Source organism: Puma concolor, chromosome D4, assembly GCF_028749965.1.
Source record: "Puma concolor isolate L17-30 chromosome D4, mPumCon1.1.hap2, whole genome shotgun sequence".
NCBI classification, from domain to species: domain Eukaryota; kingdom Metazoa; phylum Chordata; class Mammalia; order Carnivora; family Felidae; genus Puma; species Puma concolor.
Window position 1 is genome coordinate 62,813,823 of NC_141679.1, and position 27,357 is coordinate 62,841,179.

General features: G+C 37.4%; 1 protein-coding gene across 2 annotated transcripts in view; it reads left to right on the top strand.

The window, feature by feature from the left end:
• STX17 (syntaxin 17) overlaps positions 1-24,064 on the top strand; it is a 66,368-nt gene extending 42,304 nt beyond the window's left edge. The window contains exons 4-9 of one of the 2 annotated variants that reach the window (XR_015242893.1): positions 2,386-2,611; positions 10,482-10,597; positions 10,678-10,728; positions 18,249-18,335; positions 19,077-19,823; positions 22,505-24,064. Coding sequence is in view for 1 of the 2 variants with exons in the window: in XM_025913012.2 (XP_025768797.1) it covers positions 2,386-2,611; positions 10,482-10,597; positions 10,678-10,728; positions 18,249-18,335; positions 19,077-19,316 (720 nt within the window). In the remaining variant the exon portion in view is untranslated. Of the gene's footprint in view, positions 1-2,385; positions 2,612-10,481; positions 10,598-10,677; positions 10,729-18,248; positions 18,336-19,076; positions 20,330-22,504 lie in introns of those variants that run through there. The other variant, XM_025913012.2, reaches the window with a different exon arrangement.
• Positions 24,065-27,357: the final 3,293 nt, after the last annotated feature.

Here is a 27,357-nt window from a genome sequence, read left to right on the forward strand (position 1 = left end):
TTATTCACCCATAAAAAAGAATGAAATCTTGTCATTTGCAGCAACATGGATGGAGTTAGATTAATGATGAGTGAAATAAGTTAGAGAAAGACAAATACCATATAATCTCACTCATGTGGAATTTAAGAAACAAAACAAATGGTCAAAGGAAAAAGAGAGAGAGAAAGAGAAACCAAGAAACAGACTATTAACTATAGAGAACAAACTGATAGTTACCAGAGGGGAGGTGGGTTGGGAGGATGGGTGAAAAAGGTGATGGGGATTAAAGAGAGCAGTTGTTGTGATGAGTGCTGGGTGTAATATGGAATTGTTGAATCACTGTATTGTTTACCTGAAACTAACACTGTATTGACTATGCTGGCATTAAAATAAAAACTTAATTAAAAAAACCTCGGTTTTAACTGCACTTTGCTGCTAGATAATTAAGTAAATCCTAAACAAGTTATCTTTGTTCTGATTTTCCTATAATGTAATAATGTGGAATGTAGTAATATGGAATGTAACACTTCACTCAGAGTAAGTACTTGAGAAATTAAAGAAATTAGTACATTTTGTCCTATTATACAGAATTTGCATTAGTATCTGTGGAAGTACAACAGGGGAGAAGAATTTAAAATGTTATATGAAAATTGTTATATTAATATATATTATAAATAATATAATATAGAGATCTATAATTTTTAAAAGCATCATACTCAGATCATTCTTGCAAGTTAGTTGTGTTTAATTGTCAAAGAATAGTTGGATTTTATGTTTTTCAGGAGTATAGACTATTGGAAAAAATGGAAAGCTCCACAGTTCATTCTGTGAAACTAGCACAACCTTAAATTTGTTAAAGTGACCTTAAGTCTGAGAGAGATAATATAGACACACCGTTCATGTGTGCACATGCATGCACACACAAACAGATGTGTTAAAAGTCCAAATAAATTATTAGCAAATTGAATCAAAAAAATTATATATGTGATTAGAAAGAGTTTACCTCAGAAGTATAAAGATGGCTCTATACCATGAAACCTGCCTGTAGCTCGTTATATCAGCACCTTAGAGGAAAATTTATGATTATGTCAGTAGATGATTTTTTTTTTTTTGAGAGCGAGCATGTGAGAGGGTCATAGGGAGAGAGAGAGAATCTTAAGCAGGCTCCACACACTCACAGCACAGAGCCAGATGTGGGGTTCAGTCTCATAACCGTGAGATGACCTGAGACAAAATCAACAGCCAGATGCTTAACCGACTGAGCCACCCAGGTGCCCCATGATTATGTCAGTAGATGGTTTTAAAAAGAGAGGGAAATCATTGGATAAAAATCTGGCAACACTCAGAAATTCGAATTAAAACAACAGTGAGATAACATGTACAACTGGCAGTATGTAGGGAAATGGGCATTCATACTTTGGTGGTAGTATAATTTGTTACTGGTAGGAAAACACTGTTAATAGTTATTGAAATAAGAATGCACATTATCCTTTAAGTACTCTCACTTTTGGGAATCATTTTTTTTTAAATTTTTTTAACATTTATTTTTGAGAGACAGCGACAGAGCACGAGTGGGGGAGGAGCAGAGAGAGGGAGACACAGAATCTGAAGCAGGCTCCAGGCTCTGAGCTGTCAGCACAGAGCCCGACGCGGGGCTCGAACTCACGGACCGCGAGATCATGACCTGAGCCGAAGTCGGATGCTTAACCGACTGAGCTACCCAGGCACCCAGGAAATCATTCCTACAAAATATAGTATAATAGGATATACTATAATAGTGATATATACTGTTATGGTATATTAGGATTATATTCAAGGACTTCTGTTTTGGAAACAACATGAATGACTATTGATCACTTGGAGGAGTCATTGAATACATTATTTTCCATCTATACTGTGGAATATGGTACACCCATGGAAGGATATCCATGGTGGTATTGTTATATTATTGGGGTGAGGAATAACAAATTATGGATTATTATGCACAGTGTAATCCTTTTTTTGTGTGTGTGAAAAGAAAGGCTATATATGTTAATGTTTGCATGAGCAGTGGGAAATGTGTGGAAGGACTAGGTAAAGAGAGGTGGTGGAATCAGTGAAGGCGGGCATCAACTTTGTCTAGATATGTTCTACAGGGTTTGATTTATTATGAAGAGCATGTGTTATTTATAATAATAACATTTAATGAAGGAAAAGAATGCTAAACAAACTCAAAGTACCTGGATGTGAGTTCTCATGAAGTTCAATTTGGCTAGAGATACAAAAAATTTTTAAAAAGGTATACTTTCTGCCATAGAGAATACTTGTATTATTTCCATTTACAAGCATTATCACAGATTACTTTTGACAATAAAGATATTTCATATTAATAGATGGTGGCTTTAATGATTTTTTTTTCTTTTGTAGCAACTCCGTTCCAATATCCGAGAAATGGAGAAACTTTGTTTGAAAGTCCGAAAGGATGACCTAGTACTTCTAAAGAGAATGATAGACCCTGTTAAAGAAGAAGCATCAACAGCAACAGCAGAATTTCTTCAACTCCATCTGGAATCTGTAGAAGAACTTAAGAAACAATTTAATGATGAAGAAACTTTATTACAACCTTCTTTGACCAGATCCATGACTGTTGGTGGTAATGTACTAAGTCTTATTTTTGATCATAGTAATGAATTTAGTTAAAGTTCACCATCTTGTATAGCTGTTGCAGATATGTGAGTCTCCAGGGATCACCTTCTATTTCAGTCTGCTGAATTGTTGAACCCTGAATGTGCCTAGAAATGCATACCCTAGAAGTTTTGCAGGATAAAGATTTTAAGACTGTGCTGTATAGAGTGGAACTTCGAGGCTTCAAGTACCTATTTGTCTATATAATGAAAATAAATGTTATAATATTTCCTAAGGAGAATGTCATCCTGGATTGCAGAGTATGCCCCTTTCATCTCCTGGTGCAGGAGTAGCCTGATCAGGCACACCTCTTTCTTTGGCATTCTGACTTTCTTTCATAGTGGATGTTAGATCTATCTCCCAGCTCAGTTTTCTGAGTTTAATGACATTAAAGAAAATCTGCATTGGGGGTCATGCTATCAGCTTTTATGAGGTGATACTTTAAGAAACAGTCCGGTAAAACTTGTCATTATATCTCTTTTAAGGATGTAATTGATAATTGTTAATTGCATGATAGTAGTACCTTTATAAAGACCACTAAAAAAAAAAAAAAAAAATCTTGGTTTAATAGGTAGTAGTACTTGAAAGCAGTTGGTCTTTTTTTTTTTTTTTTTTAATCCTATGGGTACTGGATGGCATAACTGATAAGGTTTCTCTACTTGAGTTATTTACTGGAAAGCTTAAATCTGAATTTTTTTTAACTACCAAAAGCCAATTTTTTAGCTCCTGGCTTTGTTTTATAATTGCTTCCTTCATTTTTCCTTCTTTGTTTCCCTTTAATTATGCTATCTTGTTACATTTTACATATGTTCTAAGTTGCCTTAAATCTTAGTGGAAAAAGTGGAATATAAATAAATTACAAATCAGAATAGAATCTGAAGGATATTATACCTGCTGAGTTTTCCTCTTTTCATTTATGTAGGAGGCTCCTGTACCATTCCCTGTCTCCAAAATTAGATTATTTTTAATGTTATATTTTCAGTACTAATGACCCAATAATTTACAGGGAAGTCCAAATTTAGAAATTGGAGGAAACATTTAGGCCATCATCCAGATTTTCTTGGTAATCTTACTTTTATTGTATCCTCGGTACATAGCATATAGTAGTGCTTGGCACATAGCGGGCCATTAATAAATGTTTCATAAATGTGAATAAATAAATATGTTTTTGGAGACAATTTTATAATTTCGGATGTGCCATACTCACTACACTCTGTGATAACCAGTACCTAAAGTGTTGTTTTGGAGAGAAGGAAGTGTTAACACTCAGCCCCTTGCTTGAAGAGAATTTGGGAAGAGTGCTTTTTGATAGTTTTTAACCAGTTACTGTTTACATTATTCTGTCCATATATATTTATCACCACTGTATTGATGAGGCTAAATGCTGTTCATATCATTTAGTGTGAACTGATACTTTATTTGCCTTAGAGAAATTGGGCTTCCATGTGATTAAGCAGCTAGCTTACCCACTTAGACATTGTGACAGTTGTGATGGCGGTAACAACAGTGAAGATATGTTGGATTTTCTGGAAAGAGTTGCTGACATCAGTTTCTTTTGCTATTTAGTTTTGAGTTGCCCATCACTAGGAATTACCTAGGAAACAAAAATTTTGTGTTCTGACAGTTTCTCACAATATGATACTATTCTAATACTTGCTTTCATTTGCATTTTTTTATTGCATTATTTGGGTTTCTGTCAGGACTGTTTGGGCTCGACAGACTTGGATTTAAATATCATCAGAGAAACTGGGTGGTTATTAGAAAAAGGCAGTTTACCCAGTTTGCTGGCAATTAAATATCTCTGTATGAAACTGGTGTTAAAACTATATATTAGATATTGGCAAAATTTGAGGAAACATGTGTACAGAGAAAATGAAAAAGATTGGGGCAGAGACAGAGGATTTTCCATCTGTAATGATTCTCAAACTTCTCATTTCATGGAACATCAAATTAGCTAAAGACCTAATCACTTGCCACCAGGAGAAACTACACAATTAAACCTCTGTAGCATTTATAAAAAAAAAAAAAAAAATTGAGACAACCCATTTATATAAAAAAAAACACCTAATTTGTGCCTAAAACAATAGTAGAATGTCAAATTCCAAATGGTCAGATTGCGCTTTGACTTTGAATCCATTGCCAACATTAAGCAGTTAAATGAACTATCTCACCAAGTGCCTGAGTATTTCACCAACTGTGAGAGTTTGTACTAGGTTGCCTTAAATCCAGAAATATTATTAACAAATAATTGAGAGAATGGGAAAGGTGGAGAATAATGAAAACAAAGGAACTAATTTACATAAGACCTTAATAGTGGGGTAGGAACTCGGTTCACTCCACGTGTGGTCTTCTGGCTGTGGACTCTTTTCTGTCATCCTGCATGTTTTTATCTGTGCTTTCTGGTTTTTCTTTGTTTTTGCTTTAGATACTCATTATAGTAGTGACAGCCTATACAGAAAAATGTGATTTGCATAGAAGTTAAGTGCCTTAAAATACTTCTTCCTTTAAAAATTCAATCTGATTCTAAATAAATTGGTTGGAAATATCAGCAGAGATTCAGGAGCAATGTTGCCACATTTCCATGAGTGAGATCGAAATACAAAAATAGTTTTTTCATTTACAGATAGAAATAACAAGTAGAATAGGATGTTTTATGTTCTCTGGAGAGTGAAAGAAGCTTATTAAGTTTAGGAGGAAGCTGTGATGATTTTGCTGTTTCTTTTGTCCAGATTCTGAGAGTTCCTAAAGCAAATCTTCTCTGCCAATCTTGCTTGATCTGAGAAACTCCCTTCTGTTTCACTTGTGTGTCTAGTTTCATTTTTAGCGTTGCTTCCCACCAAGAGAAGTGATGAGCCTACAAATTTGATTTGTATTTAGAAAGGTGTATCAGGTCATACAGAGTGAATCAGTGCTTCTCTCAATCATTGTCTTTCTTACTCCCCATCCGGCACATGCAGCTCACCAGTGCAATAGGAACAGAATCTTATTACATTTTAAACAAATATTCACAAAAGAAAAGAATCCAATCTTAAAACTGCTGGGAACTTCAGACTGCATATTGAATTTGATGAAATATCAGATTTTATCACAGGTATATATACATGTGGTGAACAGTTTTGCGAAACACGTGGATAGTTTTGTATATTATTCAGAAGATATATTTTCTATTGGCTTTAATTTTCTTAAAAATCCTCCTTTACCACTAAGTTAAGCCGTGACTTAGAAGTCATTTTATTTTGATAGATAAGTTGATATAGATGATCAGTAGATTAATTTCACTATTTTTAATCTGTCAGAAAATGAAAAATTCAGGAAATGCTTTTAAATTAATTTACATTTATAATGAAACTTTCCCAAACATAGTGAAGTTTAGTGGAAACTTTTTATATGTTGTGTTGTAATTCTTAGTAGAATCATTGCCTTTCAATGAAATATGGAGAGAGACAAAGAATGTTTGGACGTATAAAGAGAAGGGAAAAATCTTATGTCTGTGTTATTAACAACTAAAAATATGTTAATATTTTTACTACAAATAATAAATAATGTAGTAAATAATAAGGTTTTGTAGTAAATAATACGGTCTTAAAACTGGAGTTTGAAAAACAGTGGTGCGACGTGTATGTATTCTACCTGCCCTTTACACTTGGAGTTGTCATGTGGATGGAACTATCTTAGATTATTTCATCATATAAAACAATAGCAATTTTCACTTCTGTGGACAGGATAAATTCTTCATCCTTCTTTCCTGCAGCTATAATCTGTCTCAGTGTTTTCCCTCATCATGTCTGTAGTAATTTCTGAAAGTTCAAAGTCAATAAATATTCACTGAGGTACTGATTTCTAATATAAGCTGGAATAAATGAATTACAGAAGTTGTAGATATTAAAGGGTTTCTTTCTTAATTGTTAGTTATGCCTCACATTGATTAGTGATGTTCAGAGTTGTAAGTTTACAGCAGGATTTTCCCCGGAATAGAACAGATTTCTTTGTTCTCAGACTCCATTTGAACTAAGATGCATACGCAGTTTGGTTTCAAGTGAGACGTAAGTGACTTAAACATTTCTTATTTTTTACAAAGAGGAATCTTTTATGTTTGCTTAAAATACCAAACATTTCCCACCCCTTCAATTTTTAGGTCAAGAATTTATGTATGACAATCTCCCCTCGTTTTGTTGTATACCCTGGCAGTTTCATTTAAATCCTCTGTAATAGAATAAGGGTTATGGCTTATAAAAATCCTTAGAGTGGGTGTTCTATTTATAAAGTTCTGCTTTACATTTGGTCTGTTAATGATAACAAAGTTATCATTATTCATCATCTTATTAAAGAAGTGGAGTTCTTATTACAATAGAAATATTAAGTGGAAGAGCGGTCTTAGAGTAATTCATTTATCTTGATTGACATGAAAATGAAAGTGTCTTTATGTGCTATGTTAGGACATAGGGTAAGTAACTCTTTTAAACATTTGTAAAAATCAGAGAGCTTTTAAAATATTGGATACTTGTCATAATGTTGTAATGTAAAATCTACTCCGTATCTGATGTTTTTGCTCTTCCTGTAAGATAAGGAAATGTATTCAGAGAAGTTAAAATTCAAAATTAAAAGAACACTGTGGGGCGCCTGGGTGGCTCAGTCGGTTAAGTGTCCGACTTCGGCTCAGGTCATGATCTCACAGTTCATGGGTTCGAGCCCTGCGTCAGGCTCTGTGCTGACAGCTCGGAGCCTGGAGCCTGTTTCGGATTCTGTGTCTCCCTCTGTCTCTGCCCCTCCCCTGTTCACACTCTGTCTCTGTCTCAAAAATAAACATTTAAAAAAAAATTTTTTTTAAAGAACACTGTCAATTCTGATAAGCCTACAAAATATTTTTTAATCAACTACTATGCCCTTCCTAAACAATTCAGATTATTTTCCTCAAGAGGTAAAACATTCATAAGTTTCAAAAGTAAAATAGTAATGCTGTTTTATAACATGCCATCAATTATTGACTAAGATGAAAAAAGAAAGTGAGAAGGTGAATTTAAAGAGTTATAATGACTTTTAGGAGTGGATCAGGTATCACGTGTCACTATGTCATGTCCTTGCTTATAACACTTCAGTAGCTCTCCACTGTCTGTCAGATAAAGTCCAAAGCCTTTAACTGGCCTGCAAGCCCCCTCCTAAACATCTACTTAATGTTCTGTGTTTGTAACTCTGTGCCTTCTGCTTTATCCTTTGGCAAGACCAACCTGCTGATTTTTATGTTAAGCTATATTGTTTGTTCTTTTGAAGACCTTTTTTCTTTGTCTTGTAAGATCACCTTTTTTAGGAAGCTATTTCATAAACTGCACACCCACACCAAGCTGGGTCAGATGCCATCCCAGACTTGGAACTCTCAAAATACTGTATGTATCTATATCCCTCTATCTAAATGCCATTGTACTCTTTTATTGTTTTAGGATTATCTCTTTGTATGTGTAACTCTTCTAGAATATGTTCCTTAAGAGCATCTACTTTGTATTACTTTTTTATCTCTGGTACCCAACACAGTAGGTGGTCAGATAACATTAAAGTGGTAGGTATTTTGAGCTTGAAGTAAGGGGGACAAAAGGAAATTAGACCTTCAGATCTCTTCTTTCCATTTCCACTGCCACTGTCCTAGAGCATCATCATTTTGCACTGGACTTACTGCAAAGTCTCCCAATTGGTTTTTCTGCTCTCTAATTTTTTTTACCTTTCAACTTCATCCTTAATCTATTCTTCACGCTATAGCTATGGTTTGCTTTCTAAATCTGAAATCTGATTATGGCATCCTCCAGCTTCCCAGTAGTCTCCAACTCCTTTTAATAGTTCCATATTGATCTTATGAGATAAACAAAATTCTTTAACATAATTTATAATGCCATGAATAATGTCACCTTAGATTTTTTTTCCTCATCGTTTGCTTTTCTCTTTAATAGTCTGCCCTTCAGTTGAATTCTTTTCAGTTCCCAAACCTATGCACATATTATTCTCCCTGACCTGAATAGTCTCTGCTTCTCCCTCCACCTTTGCCTGGGTTCACCTATGTCATTTCTGTTCATCCTCAGCCTTCAGCTTCAAAACCTCCAACTAGTCTCCCCTCCCTAAGTCTAGGTTAAGTACCTCTCTTTTGTGCTCACATAGCATTCCATATTTACTCGTACCATAGGTCTTATCAGACTATACTGAACTTGCCTGTTAACATGTCTGTATTGTACATAATATGGTAAGCTCCATTAATAATAGCAGCAGTAGCAATGGCTATTTATTTTAGTAGTAACTATTTATTAACCCATCTGTACTGAATATTTAAGCCAGGCGCAGTGCAAAGTAAATATCTATCACCTTATTTTTATTTTTATTGTTTAATATTTTGAAGTTTTTATTTATTCATTTAAGTAACCTCTATACCCAGCGTGGGGCTCAAACTCACAACTCCAAGATGAAGAGTCGCATGCTCTTGAACTGAGCCAGCCAGGCACCCCTTTCATTCACCTCATTTTAAAAATGAGGAGGGGCTCCTGGGTGGCTCAATCAGTTAAGCGTCCAACTCTTGATTTAGGCTCAGGTTATGATCTCATGGTTTGTGGGTTCAGGCCCTACGTTGGGGTCCATGCTGACAGTGTGGAGCCTGCTTGGGATTCTCTCTTTCCCTCTCTCTCTGCCCCTCCCCTGCATGCATGCACATGCATGCTCTGTCTCTCAAAAATATATAAATTAAAAAAAAATTAAAATGAGGAAAATGAGTCAAAGAGCTAATAAATAGCCAAACCTGGATTCTAAACTAGGTCTTTTTGACTAGGTCCATGCTCTTAACCATTATACTATGTTGACTCCCTGGAACTGTTTTTATGGTTTACCATTGTGTCTGTAGTACCCTAGCACACTGATTGGCATTTAGTAGACATTCTGTACGTATCAGTTTAACGCATGAATGATTGGTAAAACCAATACAAGGAAATAAAGACTTGATGGTAGAGTTTGGAGTGTAAATTAATTCATCATCATAGCAGTTTTAATGAGGAAGCCCTTAGTGGGTCGATGACTTTTTATGTTTATTTTTTGAGAGAGAGAGAGAGAGAGAGTAGGAAAAGAGAGAGAGAAAGCTGGGGAAGGGCAGAGAGAGAGGGAAAAAGAAATCTCCATGCTGTTAGCATGGAGCCTGGTGTGGGGCTTGAACTCACGAATGTGAGATCATGACCCAGCTGAAACCAAGAGTCAGTTGCTTAAGCAGTTGAGCTACCCAAGTGCCATGGTGACTTTTTAAGACTCAGAAAAGACAAAAGCAATGTCTTTCTAGGACATGGCCTAGAAAAATGAGGAGAAGGATAGACAATATGTATGAAAAGATCCACGTGGTGTTCATTTGATGACAAATTTGTTACCCAAAATGATTTTCATTGCAAAAAAACACATCACTTTCCTACTTTTAACACCTTATGAATCTGGTATTTATTACTAAAATACCCAAAGAAAGGGTTAATGATTTAGCATTGAAAATGTGAAACCTATTTCTACTGAGTATCTCTGTGTGGAATGTTGGCCAAATAGAATAGTTCTTCTTCAGTGCTTCTTCCACATCTAGCTCTAATTATTCAGATTGGGTAGATGGCATTTGTTGTAGCCACTTTTTTTTGAGGTGATTTTGTAGAACAATTAAAGAAAAAAGTTAACTTTTGAACAATCTGCCATAGATAAATCTATTTTTATAGAACAATCAATTTACTTTTAGTCTGAATTCAGTTAGCATTTTACATGGAAATTGTTTTATAAAATTGATTTATGCTATCCACTTTCTAACAAAGCACATAAACCCTAAACATGAGGCTATGTTCATTCAGGAACATTTCATACTGCTGAGGCTGAAGATGATCCTCAGAATATGACTCAGGTATATGCGTTGCCTGAAATTCCTCGAGATCAAAATGCTGCAGAATCATGGGAAAGCTTAGAAGCGGTATGTAAAAAATTATTTTCATTTTGGTAGCTGTGAGGCATAAAAATAAGTAACTTTTTTTTTCTCTCTCTCTTTTTAAGGACTTAATTGAACTTAGCCAACTGGTCACTGATTTCTCTCTTCTAGTGAATGTAAGTATAATAGTTTTTGTCTTAGAAATGTTAGATTAGTATGATAAGAGGCTTTTTATCAATTACTAGGCTTTTTATTAGAATTTTAATAGAAGTTACAATTTTCAAGACTGGTATTGAGCCCTGGGTAAAAGTCTAACAGTCCTCAGCTTCCAAATCAATTTAATAAGCATTTGTCAGAGATTTGTTATATAGAAGGTATTGTGTTAGATCCTTGGCACCAGGGGTCTGACAAGGTTAGCTATAGAAATAGATGAAACCTGTTCTCTGCTTTCAAGGATTTACAGTGGGTGGAGATAAGCTTGGACCCCAAAAACTGAAATTTCAAACATGATTGTTAAGTGCAAAAATGAGATTGAAGGAAAGTGTTATCAGCTCTAAGAGAAGCATTTAATTCCAAGGGAGGGAGGCAGGGGTTGTGAGGTAGAAGTATTAAGGATATCTTCACAAGATAGGTAGCATTTGCTTGAGCCTTGAAAATTGAGTACAATGTCCATAGATGGGAGTGGGGAGGGGTGCCTTTGAAAACAGCTGAAGACATGGAATAGAGAAGTGTGTGGCCTTTCAAGAATGACCAGGATTGCAATAAAACCAAAGGATGAGATACTATGGGCAAGCAAAGCAGGGAGTGTGAGAGCCAGATTGAGATGGTTTTGCGGGCCACACCAAAGAATTTTAACTTTAATTTGTAGGCATTAAGGAGCCAATATTAAAAAAAATTTTAAATACAATTTACTGTCAAGTTGGCTAACATACAATGTATTCAGTGTGCTCTTGGTTTTGGGGGTAGATTCCCGTGATTCATCGCTTCCATACAACACCCAGTGCTCATCCCAACAAGTGCCCTCCTCAATGCCCTTTGCCCATTTTCCCCTCTCCCCTGGCAAATATAAATGTTTAAGCAGGTTAGAGTGATAAGCAGGTTCACACTGCTAACAGTTAAGATTACCATTAGCAGTGTGAATAATGACCTCAGGAAGGGGGGTTATAATAGGCGGATGACTAGTTAAGGATCAATAGCAAGAGTTTTACCAAGAGCAATGGCAATACAATATAAAGGTAAAGGCCAGCTGAGAGGTATTTCTGGGGTAGGCTTAGCAGAAATTGAAGAAAGATGGAAGACTCAAAACATCAGGCTTTATTGTGCATAATTGAGTAGCCAGTGACATTGTTAACACAGATCAGGGAACATAAAGTGGATTTGGTGGGAAAGACAATAGATTCTGTCATTATTTTTCTAATTATTCTTATTTTTCCTTCCCAGGAAGTATGGGAAGGTTGGCTATATGAGTATGTGTGTATATGTCTGTGTGCACACAGAGGAACAAACCAGTGTCTGCTTATGCTTTTGTCTAGGTTTAGTTTTTTTTGTTTTGTTTTGTTTTGTTTTGTTTTTTTTAATGAGAGAGCATGCATACAGGGGAGGGACACAGAGGGAGAGAGAATCTCAAGCAGGCACAGTGCTGTCAATGCAGAGTCCTGTGTGGGACTCCATCTCACGAACCATGAACCATGAGATCATGACTTGAACTGAAATCAAGAGTTGGACGCTTAACCAACTAGCCACCCAGGCACCCCTAGTTCTTTGTTTTTGATCAAACTGTGATTTGGGGGTTTTACATCTGTGAGTTATGGTTTCCCTGATGCCTGGCTTTTTAAGGATAAAAGTCCCTAGATTACACAGTCTCAGAACTGGAATTGGAAAGGATTTACAAGGTCAGCTAATCCAATTCTGTTCTTGCCCCAGCTTCCCATTTAGATGGTTTTTTGCTTTTTTTGAACAATTACAGCGTGGGGATACTTTCTATTTCAGCCATTCTATTTGAAGACTACCTCTTAGAAGTTATTCCCTGTGTAAGCTCTGCCCTATAATAACTTCCCTCTGGTACTTTTGCCCTCTTGGAGCCATAGACTGAACAGAGTTCTTGATTCTCTAATATGCTCCTTCTAGAATATGATTTCTGGGCTTTTTAGTGCTAGTCCCTTCCTTTGCTTGTTTTCTAGTTTTTGTATTTTTTTCTTGGCATCTAATGCCTCAAATTGAATGTCAGTAGATTGTTTAAAGCATTTTCCTTTTTTGATGTTTCTAAATCAGAAGAAGCAAAATGCTTGAAGTTTTTTGATTAGATATCTGTACAATCTATCGATATACTTGCATATCAAAGGTAATGATACGACAAGAATCCCAAAATATTTGTTGTTTCAGAATTAATTGTAACTCATAATATCTGATCTAATGCAGTTTCTAAAATCTGTACATGTATGGTTACACAAACATACATTTGCCAAAAGTCATTGGTATCTACACATTAAAATCTGTTATTATATAAATTATACCTCAATACAGTTGATTTAAAAAACAAACTAAACATGTACAAAGTCTTCTCATTCCAGACAAATATATTTCCCTTCCAGTGGAATAGGCACATGAAAGGAAAATTGAGAGTTTGTGGCCATTTAACAGTTATATATCCGATTAGGTTACGTAAGAAGCTCCTAACCCATAATCAAGGAAGGTTCGTGTCGAAAGACTTTGGCTATAGCCATAGTTCTATACAAATGTCCTATTTATAATAATCTGTGTGAGGACATGGGACAAAATGCTATTAGGCACAAGCTCAAAGGAGAACCCCTGATGACTCTTCCCAGGGTGGTTGAGTTCTCATGACCACATGGTCAGGGACTCACAGAAGCTCCATTTAGGCACCTAATGACTTGGGAACATAAGCAGAGTGACCACATCCCTTTCATTATCATCACATGGACATGATAGTATCTAGACAAATAAACCATGTGTTTTTGGAGCACTTTCTATGTGCATAGTACTGTGCTAAGCTCAATGAAGAATAGAGAATAGTTAAAAAAAAGAAAAACCCTATAGGATAGTCATGATAATTGCAGAACATTGTGAATGTACTAAATGCCACTGAATTTCACGCTTAAAAATGGTTAAAATTGTAAGCTTTATGTATACATATATATATATAATATATAAGTATATATTATATATATGTGAATGTTTTTGTGTGTGTGTGTGTGTATACACACACACACACACACACATACATACATTTTTTTTTACCATAATGAAAAATGAACCTACAAAACCATTGAGAAATCCAGGTGTGCTCCAATAATAAATTAGTATCTACTAAGCACCCTTCATTTTTCTTCAGCATTTAATTGCTCAAGTGCCTTCTGTTCCTATAACTGTGGAACTTGCCCTAGTTCTTGTCAAGGGAAATTTAAAGAACTCTGGGCCTGTCACACAATGGCATGTCACCCTTGCTGCTGGTCCAATATTGTCTCTACCTTCTACTTTATTCCCTATGGCTTTTACTCTGGATGCATAAAAACTGGGATGTAATGAATTATATCAGATTAATCAGATTTATTACCTGTTTGGCCTTCAGGGTGTTGTTTGACAATAGTGAGTTTTGTAAAATTGATGGGAGGACTAACTGAAGTAATATCCCCTTCCCTTCTACTGACCCCAACTGCATTCCTGCTTTTGTCCCTGCTTACATGATTCCCTCTTTGGCTCCTTCCTTAGAGTTACATTTTTGCCACCACCTCTTTCCTAATTGCTGAATCCCATGATATCAACATGCTACTTCTGCTCTGTTTATTGCATACTCTATCTAGGCCAATATAATCCTGAATTTCTGTATATAGTAGTCTTTGTATGTTTCTGAGCTTTTCTGTGTATTATTTATTGCATATGGTTAAGAATTATAGACTACAAAAAAAAAAAAAGAATTATAGATTATATACTTTTGGAATTCAGAACCAGGATAGCTCAGTGTTCCCTGGATTAACCAATATCTAAGACTAGAGCTAGCCTTGAAAGATGCCTGGAATTGTGAGTCAGGAATAAAGGAAAATAACCACAGTTTTGACAATAGTTTCTTAAACCCATAGCTTTTAGCACATTAATAAAACTGCACAACTACTAGCAAGGCTGTCCAAGGCAGGGCATTTTTATTGATGTAAATAGATTTGGCGATGGATTTGTTGAATGTATTACTGTTTGGTGGATATAGAGGATGCTGAGTGTACAAGTGACAAATATTCACTTAATCACATTTTTTTTTAAGACTCTTAAGTGCTCCTCTAACTGCTAAGATTCAGTTATTTTTTTCAGGTAAATAAGGAGACCTAATTCAGTGTTTCTTAAAATGAAATCCACAGACACATTCTCAGAGTATTTTGAGACGTCTTTCCCTTTAAAAAGAGGAGTCTAACTCCTTTTAAAGGGATGCCAAGAACTTATATGAGGGGCCAAAGTATAAAATGTCAAGAAAGGAGTTTCAAGATTGTTAAATGTGGGAGGCCCAGGCAGATGAGAGCAGACATAAGCAAATCAGAAGCAAAACGGGGAGGTCGGTAGGTAGAAGTGAGGAGACTTCTAAGCCATCATTATTAGGAGCTTGATTTCCTGTACTGAGGTAAGGTTGTGTAGTTGTATCGTTTGGCCCAACATAAAGAGCCAAGGGCATGGTGGACTAGTGACCAAATTCAGCTCTGATGGGATCTAGTTTGGCATTGTGTATAGACAGTGATTGACAACTGACACTAATTTGCTGCCTAATTGTGATGGTGTCATTGAGTCCTCTTTACTTACGAAGCAGAATTTGAAGATACAGGAGAAGTTTGGGATTCAAACTAAGAAGAAAAGGGGAGAGGCAGGTCTGTACAACTGAGGGACAGTTGTTGATTCCAGGATAGTTGCTGATCACCCTCTGCCTTATCTCCATGTCCATATTTAAGCAAGCTTCCTGATGTAGTGAATAAGTACTCACAGGTTTGGGCTACTCCCCAGGGTCGGACAGACCTCATCGAGTACTGGCGATTGCAGTGATAGGGGAGCATCAGTGGTCTCACGCTTAGTTCTGTCTTGTGGTCTTTTCTCCAATTATACCAAAATATTTTTGTGAAAAAATACTAAAATTATGTTTAAAATTTTTCAAATTTTATCTTATTTGGAGAGAGAGAAAGTGTGCATGAGCACTCAAGCAGGGGAGGGTCAGGGAGAGAGAGGGAGAGAGAGAATCCCAAGCAGGCTCCGCAGCGTTAGCACAGAGCCAGAGGTAGAGCTCAATCCCACAAACCGTGAGATCATGACCTGAGCCTAAATCAAGAGTCAGGCACTTAACTGACTGAACCACCCAGGTGCCCCAGTTTTTTTAAAGTATTTTTAATTTTTAAATTTTACTTTATTTTAAAAGAAAACAATCATAGAGCTGCAGTGTCCAACCTTTTTTGGAAGGAGCATTAAAAAAATGTTTCCCTGAAGATTTGGGATCACACTTGGGGTATAGAAATGACAGTAGTCCTAGCAGGCTCCATCATCTTGATGGAATCATTTGGAGACTGAGAGAAAGGAGACATGTTGGCTATTTTCCCTCTACCCCATCAGCTCATCAGGATGTGGAGGTTGATGATCACACATGTGATTTATCTGCTGGCCCAGACTTTCAGGCAAGAATGGAAAGTGTTGAGGATGTCCCAAACAGAAACAGTGATAGAAATCCAGTGTCAGAAATCCCTACAGGTTGGATATTATGAATGGTGGCACTTATGCTTCTATGGGTTGGAAGAAGAAAGCTAACATTAAAAAAGTTTTGTCTGAGGAAAATAAAAACTGAATGAATGAATGGCTAGGGGAGATCTAAGGTTTTCATGCCCAAGAATTTTCAAGCTTCATAGAAAAGAGTTTAATATGCTTTTTAGAAAAGAAAGATGGGAGTTAAGCTTTCTTGAGAAGATGAGAATGACTTTGTAAATTTTTCTCCTCACACAGTCACTATCTCATTTATCCTCACTTCAACTCCATGGGGTATATCATTATCCTTCTTGAGAGATGACAATATTGACACCTTGGATAGCTGGAGTAATCTGTCCATGGGCACACAGTGCTGTGATTTGAACACAGGACATCTGGCCAAAGGTTGTGCCCTTACCAGTTATGTACATACATTAGTGGGTTTTAAAGTGTGAGAATCATGGACTTGCAGCACTCATGAGAAATGCAAATTCTCAGGCTTCACCCGAAGTCTACTGAATCAGAAACTCAGGGAGCGGCCCCATCAGTCCGTGCCTTCAGAAGTCTTCCAGGCGACGCAGGCATGCTCTTGAACACATGAGAACCATTGCTGTACTTGTGTCCGACAGAAATGTGAAAAGGAAAACTGATAAGGGACTTTTTCAGGGATTGTGTTAGAGATGTCAAGATAGCAGTGGAGAACACAGGAATGAAGGGATACCATGAAAGGTCTGACAGTGAAAAGGTACCCACTTGGTGTATGGGAAGGGAAGGAATGTCAGTAATGCTGACAGGAAGCAACTGTGGGGAAAAATCAGCTGATTGCATTTCATGTTCTTGAATGACAATTGGAGTTAGAAGAGTGTTACATCTGATTCGGTGTAAGTTAAGTGGGCAAATACTTCAGGATTAAAGTTGAATTATTTCACAGTCATTGTAGAAGTAGGATTTACCTGGGATCAAAGAGGGATTCTCTTCTTTTTTTCAGTGAATTGAAAAAGCACCTGAACAGTCTATATTGATGTGATGGTGGTTACAGGTGTTTATACATTCGTCAGAACTCATCATCCTATACCCTTAAAATGGGCACATATTGTAGGTGAATTGTCTAAATAAAGCTTTTTTAAAAGTGGGCATGTGCTCCTGTGGCAGGTAATGAGTTCCTGTCACTGGAGGTGTTTGAGCTGAAGTTCAGTAACCACTTCTGAGAAATGTAGTGGGGCTTCACACCTTTCAGGGAAAAATCATTCCTTGTGCCCAGAGATTCCATGAGTCACAAGGTTGCCGTGTCAGAGCAGATGCTGCCGTGTTTCATAGAATGCCTTATTAATATATTTGATCGGAAATATTTTAACTTGTCATGATTTTAAAATGTATTAAAGTGTACGGGTGTGAGACTCAGGACAGTGAATTCATCCGCAGCCCCCTACTGCATATCACAAGTGGAAAGATTTCATGACAGATGAAACCATATTGTCTTCTCGTTCCTAAAATGTAATAATTTGTATTCATTGGATCTAAGCATGTTTTACTCCTAAGGGAAATTTTCCTGTTTTAAATCTTTGAATCTTCAAAAAAGGTAACTTAGGAGGAAGGTTTTTTGTTTCATTTTGTTTTGTTTTTCATCAACCTCCACATGACACGTAAATGCTTATTTGGATTTTTCTTCTCTTACAAAGTAGTTCATTTGGAGAATAATATGTTTGTATGTTTGAATGGATTTTAGTGTGAGATCCTTTTTCTTATAAAGGTGCCACCCTTTTATTACCTAATAATTAAGTCGCCCTTTTTTTTTTTTTTTTAATACAAGTGAATTTGTACTTTCAGCATAGTTTATCAGACACTATTAATGAACCACTATTCAGACAGCAAGGCTGCAGTACACGGGACCCTGATTACAGGAATTAAAGTACTGTGTATTGGCTGACTGCTGCTCCCCAGCAGGAATGCTCACTCATAATTCCTTTGCATCTAGTCTCAGCAGGAGAAGATTGACAGCATTGAAGACCATGTCAACAGAGCTGCTGTGAATGTTGAAGAGGGAACCAAAAACTTGGGGAAGGTAAGATTCTGCTCCTGCTGACAAATCAATGGTACTCTGGCTCCCAGGAATCTCCAGTATTAACCCAATTGATCTGCTCTCTTTAATGTGGAGGGAACCAGCAATTAAGGAAATAAGGAACAAATGACACATAGGTAGTGCAAGAAATCAATGACTGTTGTAATATTTTACTCTCAAGATTCATTCTGTCGGGAGAGAAATTTTTCAGAGAATAAACCAAAGCCCCACTAGAAGGCATTTTGGTGTTATAAGGACATATTTGCAGAAGTGCAGGGAATGAAGTAGAGGGTTGCCAGAATCTGGTAGGGGCAAAACTGTAAGGATGTGACCGTACGGGTAGAATGGGACCATCTGTTTTCCATAGAATATTGCTTTTAACCCCAGGTATACAGCATGGAATAATCTCTGTGCAGCATAAAAGCTTTGGGGGTATCTATAGCAGCTGAAACTGTTGAAATAAGCCTGCTAGATAGTTAGTGGATTGATTGTTTTGCAAGTAAAATCAATTTGTAGCAGTCCACTTTTTGTAGCTCATCTCTCTGAGTTCTGAGATCAGGAGCAATTGTAGTACCTGTGGAATACTTCCCCCCACTCCCCAATCTCTAGGGTTAATTATGTACCAGGAGTTAAAGAGGCATTGCCAGGAGTAATGAGAGGAAAATGCACATCACCACAGGCAGATATTCTCAACTCAATTTCTAAATTGAATTTTTTTTTTTTTTTTTTTTTTTTTTTTTACAGGCTGCAAAATACAAGCTGGCAGCTCTGCCTGTGGCAGGTGCACTCATCGGAGGAGTGGTGGGGGGTCCGATTGGCCTCCTTGCAGGCTTCAAAGTGGCAGGAATTGCAGCTGCACTTGGTGGTGGGGTGTTGGGCTTCACAGGTGGAAAACTGATACAAAGAAAGAAACAGAAAATGATGGAGAAGCTCACTTCCAGCTGTCCAGATCTCCCCAGCCAAACTGACAAAAAATGCAGTTAAAACCCAACTTCAGTCTTATTGGCGCCAACATGTCTATCCTAATGAGGACCTTTGCTGCTGTTGGACACTCAGTCAGTTTTGGAACATGATTATATCAAGATAGTGGCTGTAGATGTTCAAGTGGGATTGAACTGTGATAAGTGGATATATGTTGTTGTTTGCTGGAGTGTTAATGGAGATGTTAGAGATTGAGGAGCCTGGGATGAGGGTGTGTAGTGTTGTCGGGTAAAGTTTAAAGACTGCCAAGGAGCAGGTTTTCTGCCTGGAAATGTGAAAAATGAGCTTACAACTCTGATAAGACTTGAGATGTATGGACATGATGGGTTATGGAAGACTAGTTTATTCTATAACCCTGACTTGGAGACCCTAAGGTTAAGTATCTTATAAATATGTTTGTTTATCTCCCAAACATAGGAGATTATTTGGCCCATTAACAAAGAAAAGAATGGGGAGTTTAGGAGCCTTTCTTATCAAATAAGGAAGTCGGGATCTCACGAGGGGGAACAGGTGAGCTACATGGTGGAGTCCATTTGGTGAACCTTATTGCAGTTTGGTCACCTGTATTTTCTGGTGACGGACACTAATAGTGTCAGAAAATGGAAAGAGAGGTGCAACTTCTCTTTCAGGTAACTTAATTTGTGACACTGGCTTCTTTTCTGAACTCTTCTTTCTGTCTCTCTTTAAATAAAGAACACAGAATCTCAAGTGGTAGGAGACTATTAAGCCAGTCACTGAGCTTGCTCTGTCAGTCTGTCTCTTAACACCTCAAAGATCCAGTGGCCTCTGCCTTCCCTCCCTTGTAATTTTGAACAGTTCTTTGACTTGTGGGGTGAATTCTACCCATGTGTAATGAGGACTTTTCTCATAATCTGCTTTCTTGTACTGTCTCCCATCTCTGTTTCCTTCCAATCATCCTTACTTGTAACCTCTAGGTGAAAGAGAGAAAAAAAGGGAAGAGAAATCTCCAAATATTTCCAACATTGTTAGAGTTTGAGGTAAAAAAAAATAAATAAGCAGAAGGTAGGGGGACACCAGATCATTTCTTAGGGACGTCTTACAATTTCAGGAGACTGATGTCCCTGCCACACAGGGACTCTCTGACCCTAAGTCTTTCTAGCTGGCCCTTGGAGGAGGGCTTTCTACCTCACTTCTGTTACTGCCATCCTTTTCCCCAGGCTCTGCTGTCTCCTGTGCTTTCCTTTACTTTTCACAGCTGCTATTTCTTCCCAAGAATGGCGTTCTTGCCTGCCTTTTCTCACATTCAAGATGATAGACAAAGCCTGGTGCCAAGACTCAGTCCTCACGAAGGATTTGTGGTGCTAATCCCAACAGAGCAAGCATGGCCCAGCCTAACCTAGTGTCTGTCTTATCAAATAGCAAAGGGATTTTAAATTTGGGAGAAAAGAATTCAAAATCACAGGTAGCCTCATTCTGCACCCCCAACTCATTTGAAATAGGAAGGATTTTCCTTTTGCCTTAATTTTTACTGTTTTCTGAGAGCAGAGGAATGGGCACCTATACCACCAAATGTGTGAGCTCGGGAACCAGATTCCTCAGGTGGTTGAATGGTTTATCACTTCTCTCTTGTTGAGTTTACTCTTAATAATTTTTATTAATTCTACCTTTTACTTCTTTGTCTAATCTAAACAGACCTTTCTCTCTCCCACTTTCTTGACGGTCACTAATGAATCTTTTTTTTCCCTTTTATTTAAATGCAAGTTAGTTAACATATAGTGTAATAATGGTTCAGGAGTAGAATTAGTGATTCATCACTTTACATCCCACTCACCAGTGAATTCTAATGAAGAGAAAGCACCATTTCTTACTGTCATTCAACAACTGGAAAATATCAAGTATTGCTAACTGTTGACTTGTATCTTTAGTATAATGCCAAGAAGGAAATGCTTTGAATAAGTGTTGGATTCTAATCCAGTATTTGATATTGGATTCCTGCAAGGTTGGGATATTTGGAACTCCACCTTTTTAAATATTTTCTGATCCTCGCTGTCCCTTTAACAGAGGGTATTCAAACCAGAGTGAGGATCAGAATCACCCAGGGTCCTTGTTTAAAACAAGATTGCTAAACTTCAGTCCCATAGGTACTTCTAATAATGGCCAATCTGGCCTGGCCAGCCAAAATTACAAATTTAAGGTAGAGTTACATCAAGATTGAGCTGTATCATTGAGTTCTGTAATTTCTAGTATTCTGCCCTTCATTGTGGCCCAGTCTTCATCTCGACATATTACTCCTACTCTGCCAACCCGCACTTGGCTATGCGTTTTAAGCCCACCTGCTGAACAGCACCAGGGACTAGTTTTACACTGGAGCTGGAGGAGGGAGGAGGCCTGTAACTGAAGCTCGCATTTCGTCTGGGGATCTCATTTATACTCCCACTGCATGTTCCCATATAGACCTTTGGTTTTCAGTAGTCGTCAGGATCGGAACATTACTCTAGCAGTCTTCAGGTTCAGGCAAGTTACAGCCCTTTTAAAAAGTTTTACAATTTAAAATTATTTAGAAATTGTATCTAATTTCCCCATAATAGAACTTAATAGCTAACTTTTTGTAGAAATTTCTTGGAAGTGTTTAATCAACCTATAAAGTGTTTAGAGGTATAAATTAGACAATATGACACAGACACCAATCTTAAACTGAATTTAATGCCCTACAGTATCAGATTAAGTTCATCTTCTCTGTGATTCATGTCTTATTTTTACTAGATCACATTAGAAGATAAGGGGCACTTTGATTAAGTTCTTAAAATTTACAGAGGTACCAACTTCCAGTTATAAAATAAAGAAGTCACGGGTGAAAAGTACAGAATGGGGGTGGGGAGAATGTACTGAGGCTCATTTGGATAAAGGCAGTGCTCCTAAAGACTGTTTTTCCTGAAGACTTTTGTGATGTAATAGTTTTGAGAATTTCTCTGTAGAGCAGAGACTTTGAAACTTTTTGGTTGTAACTCACAGTAAAAAATGCATTTATATCAAAACTCAGCATATGCATAATGGAACGACATTATGTGTAGGGTACTCTGATGCTTTTTATTGTTTCAGTTTTAAAATATGCTGGTTGCAACCTACCAAATTGATTTCATAATCTACCAATGGATTGTGACCCTTAGTTTGAAAAGAAGAAAACACCTAATGGAGGAACTGATATTTATTGAATATCTTTTGTTTTCCAGGCACTTCACTAGGCATTTTACAGGTAAGGACACTGAGTCTCAGAGATGTTACATGATTTGCAGGGGGGTATTCAGGTGTAAAAAGTTGAAGCCAGGATGTTCACTAGGTCTCTTGAACTACAAAAATTTCTATTACTCTCCTACTATGCTACTTCTGTATATAAAATTGAGGTAGGCCATTCGTCCTGCTTCAGCCAAACCCCAATTTATTCTGTAAGGCAGGCTTGCTGTGAATTTACATATGCCATTCGTTTGCAGTGGGTTTTTTTTTTTCCTAATCTTTTGTCACAAAGTGTCCCACATCCTCAGAGTTTTCAATAGTGGCTGATGCAGAAGTACCCAGTGCTGAATTTGGTCCTTAGACTATGAAATTAAAAATGTTTCCATTCCACCTGCACATCCTACAAATTTTCTTGTATTCCATGGGTTAGAGCCATCTCTTAAGCAGTGCTTTTTGATATTAACAATGAACTCTACTGCAAAATCTATCATAACTCATAGAATCAAATGATTACTCTCCTTTAAAATGGTACCCTTGGGAGGCCACGCACTTACTGTAGTGATGCTAGTATTACTTAGAACATTTTTGAAACTTTTCTTTTGAAATCATCTCCAAAGACATTTTATCAAACACATAGAAAAGCCACCTCGGTGTTTATTAGTCACAAATTACACTCCCTTGTCCTTATGACCTTTCCTCTCTCCCTTTCTCAGTTTTGCTTTTCTTCTACTGGCTTAGCTCTCCTACCCACCTATTCTGGAGCTAGTAACCTAAGGATGCCCAGAAAGGGGGTGTGCTGGCCAGAGTTCCTGGAGCAAGAACTTTTAGTTTTTATTGATGCTGAATGCTGCAAAGGGAGAATCCTATGAGTCCAAAAACCTTTCTCTGTGGGCTGCCTGCCTGCCTGTAAGTGTCCTATGTAGTTTGCACAGGAGTAAGGACTGAATACTGGTAATATCAATCACAGGAAGTTGAGGAAGCCTGAAATATACATAAATCATGTATAACATTTTCCTCCAGTGAAAAACGGAAACCAAACCAACCTATGCTTTGTGTTAACTTAAAACTGAAAGGTCTTTCTCAGGGCCCCCTTTGCCCTTCATTGCTGCCACTTGAAATCTGGGAGGAAGAATGATGAAAAGCTTGGGAAAAAGGTTCTCCTGTGAAATGGACATGTTCTTCTCTTGTAATCAAGCATAACATGGCTTTGGTTCTCAGGTACTTATGAATGTTAGACAATGTTCGTAAGTAGTCAGAGGACTCATAAAAGGTAGGAAAGCTTCCCCGGTAGCCTAGGATAATGTAAACAATTGAGGTTCTGTTTGTGTTTTTAAACAACACTTCGTTTTGTTTCTAGCAAGTGGTTCTCACTATTTATATTCATTAATTTGACACCGTTTTACAGAGAAACTTCTTGGGTATTATAAACAATCAGTGGCAAAATGTCCATATGTTATCCACATTGCCACCCTCGAAGAAATTATTTAATTTTGGAGATAAAAAATATTTATGTGCAAATTTAACAAAAGAAATAAATTGAATAAAAATGTAAAAAGGTGTCAGAGGCAAATGATTTACCCAAGATCAAAGCTAGTTAGCACCACAGCTAGAATTATAACCAAGGTCTAAGAAAAAAAATCCTCAAAGTAATTTAACTGAGGTTTTGTTATGTCATATTAAGTTGCCTGCTGAGGCTTATGGACTTTCAGACCAGCTTTAACATTCCAAATCAGGCAATAGCAATAGTGAAAAGGAAATTGGGTGGGGAATCAGGAGATCAGAGGCTAGTTTTGGCTTTGTCTCTTGCATAGTAAGCTTTTTCTCAGGGGTGCTTGCCTTCTCCTGCTCCAGCCAGGGATTCGCCAACCATAAACCTTAGGGGTTAGTAACTTGACTCTCTGCATTCTTTATATATAGCCACTTACTGAGTCTTGTCAATTCTACTTTGAATGTTAGTTGCATCTACTTATAAATATATTCATGGTCATCACTCTAGTAAAAAACTGTATTTCCATACACCCCCTGCCTCATTTTCCCCAACTTTAAGCCATTCCTCACATCACTGCCACAAGAGTGAGAACTAGGTCCGTCTTCCATTTTTCTGCTGATTGTCAGTGGCTCCACTGAATACTTGATAAAATTCAGACCCCTTCGGTTGGCATTCACAGCTTGCCATATTCCGGCCCCAGCTTTATCTCTTCAAACTCAACTACTCCCCATCTGACAATGCCACTGAGAATCAGACATTCCACAAAAATGATTTTAAAGTTTTTCTGTGAAGTTACAAACTGGCAATAAACTGTTTACATTTGTCCAGACGGAAATAATTTCTGTAATACATTTTACAGAACTAGTTAGCCCAAAAGTTGTTTCTTAAGGAAAACCTTTTGTCCCCCCAGAAGGAATTATATTCAGTTTCTTAACCTCCAAAACAATGTCAGTCCTGTTGCCTGTGTATGTCCTAGCCAAAGCGGGGGGTTTTTCTTCAGCAACATAGATACTCCAGGCTTGAATGGACCATTGTCCAGCTCCTTTGAGAAACTTGACTAATAAATATTTGAGAAAAACAACTCAAGAGTACATGTTATTCATACATTTCTCAAGTACTTGAGATTTTCTTGTATTATGGTTAATCATTAAAAAGATGTTTACCTGGGTTTTAGTAAATCTCCTAAACATAGTTTCCATTTTATTGTTAAACCCTTGATGTTAGCAAGGGTCAGCACAAGAAAAGGCCCAATGGTGAGAATTTCTACAAATTCTGTAAAGCTTACTGAATTCATTATGTTGTTGAGTGGTGCTTGTATAAGGAAACATGCAATAAAATTCATTCAACAAAGATTGGACTGAATGCCTGTTATGTGTTGAGTACCAGGGCCATATATAGAAAAATATTAGACCTGTAGAATCTACCCTTGTGAACCATTCTGGCTAATGAATTCAGATACATAAAGCAAGAAGTCACAGTAACACATGGTAAGTACCTTAAAAGAGGAATGAACAAAGTTAAGACGGAGTGATTTGCTCTGCCTGGAAACAGGAAAGGCTTGGTGGGACATGTGTTACCTGAACAGTACCTGCAGGAAAGATATGCCTGACTGAAGACAGAGTTGTGGCCTTTGAGGTGGCAGAGGAATTGCATGTACGTAAGGCTGAAAACATGAAAGAGCGTAGTGTGCTTACAGAAAACCAAGGAGTTAAATGTGAGCGATGAAGCTGGTAGGATTGAAATACAGAGAGAGTGGTATTATATGTGTTTTTAACTTAATAATTCTTTGTTTAAAGGAATCAATGGGTTGCCTTGATTCAGATCAAGACTGTTACAACCCTCAGAGTTCCTCGTTTGGCCTTCCTGGCCGGTGAAGTTGGTAATAAACCTCACCTTTGCCAGGGTTCTCCGTGTATGCAGCCTATTTGCTTTTCTTTCCCACATGCAAGAAGTGATTTGTGCTTTCTTGCCTCTCTGCTGTGAGATCCCCTGCTTCATATTGAATGCCTGCTTTCTTCCTGTCCTGCTATTCATTCCATAAATATTTATTGAAAACCCACTGAGAAGTAGTCACGAAATTTACCTTTGACTGTCCAGGACTTTCATGGTCCAGTTTTCCATCTCTATTTCTTGATCACTGCAGTTCATTGGCTCCCATTTTCACTTGGGGCTAATTCTGCGTTGTTCTACAACTTCATAGTTGTAAACATCTATTGTCCGTGGTTGTTGGATCTCCCCAACTAGACTGTAAGCTGCTTTCAGGGCAGGGACTTTATCACCTGCTTCTTGGAGTATTTCATGGCATGAAAAACAGTGATGAGAAGGAAGAAATCATACACACACACACACACACACACACACACACACACACACACACCAGTAGTGACTTCCAGATGACAAATGATGGGCTCATAGTACGTGTGCTGCTCCATCTTTCAGGGATATGTATGGAAATGTGAAAAAGCCTTCTAAGACCTTTCAAACCTTTGCTCAGTACCACTTTTGTATATTAACATAGGAATGAGGGATGCAACAGAAGAAATCTGGAAAATACCTCCAGCACGTGGGAGCCATGAACTGAAAATTTCAGAATTTGGAGGTAAAGGTGTTTCTATTTTTCTAATTAAAAGTCATGACTTAGGATATAGGACCTGAATCACTGAAGAAATGGTGTAGAAAAATTGGGTTTATCTTCTTTCTTACCGTAGGACTGATGGGGTCAGAATAGTAGGCACCCAAGAAGGATTTATAATCTGATGGCCTAGTATTGAGACAAAGTAGAAGCAAGATTTTAATTGCTGTGAGGCAGAGATTGGAATTCAAAAAGGGCAGAACTGAAAAGAGGTAGGCATGTGACAGGATTTTGACCAAGGTCTCTAATACCCAAGTTCTTGTACTTTACCCACCAAACAGCCTCTCAGTGAGCTGATAGGGAAGAAAAGGAATAAAGTGCTTGGCACTTACTAATTCCCCATGGACATTAACTCCCTTTCTTTCCTCCCTAGGTTTTATTGTTCATAACAGTGGCCTGTTATTTGGGTTAGAGTGAAGGTCAACAACTTGGGACTTCTTTAGCCTTCCCTTCTTGAATCTCCCCTTCCCTGTTGATACCTTGCCTATCCTACAGGGTGGTCATGAAGATTAAAAGTATTAGTACATCTTAAGTGCCTAGAATGGAGCTTGGCTCATCATAACTGCACAAATGTAAGTGGCAAGTGTTATTGTAATTGTTATTTTTAACCAAAGTTTAAAGGAACAACACATGAATGAAAAAGTATCATGGACCTGTAAGAATAGTGTTAGGGAGCCACCTAAAATGAGTGGAAACTTGATGGAAATACCAGGAATTCTTAAAAGGACTTT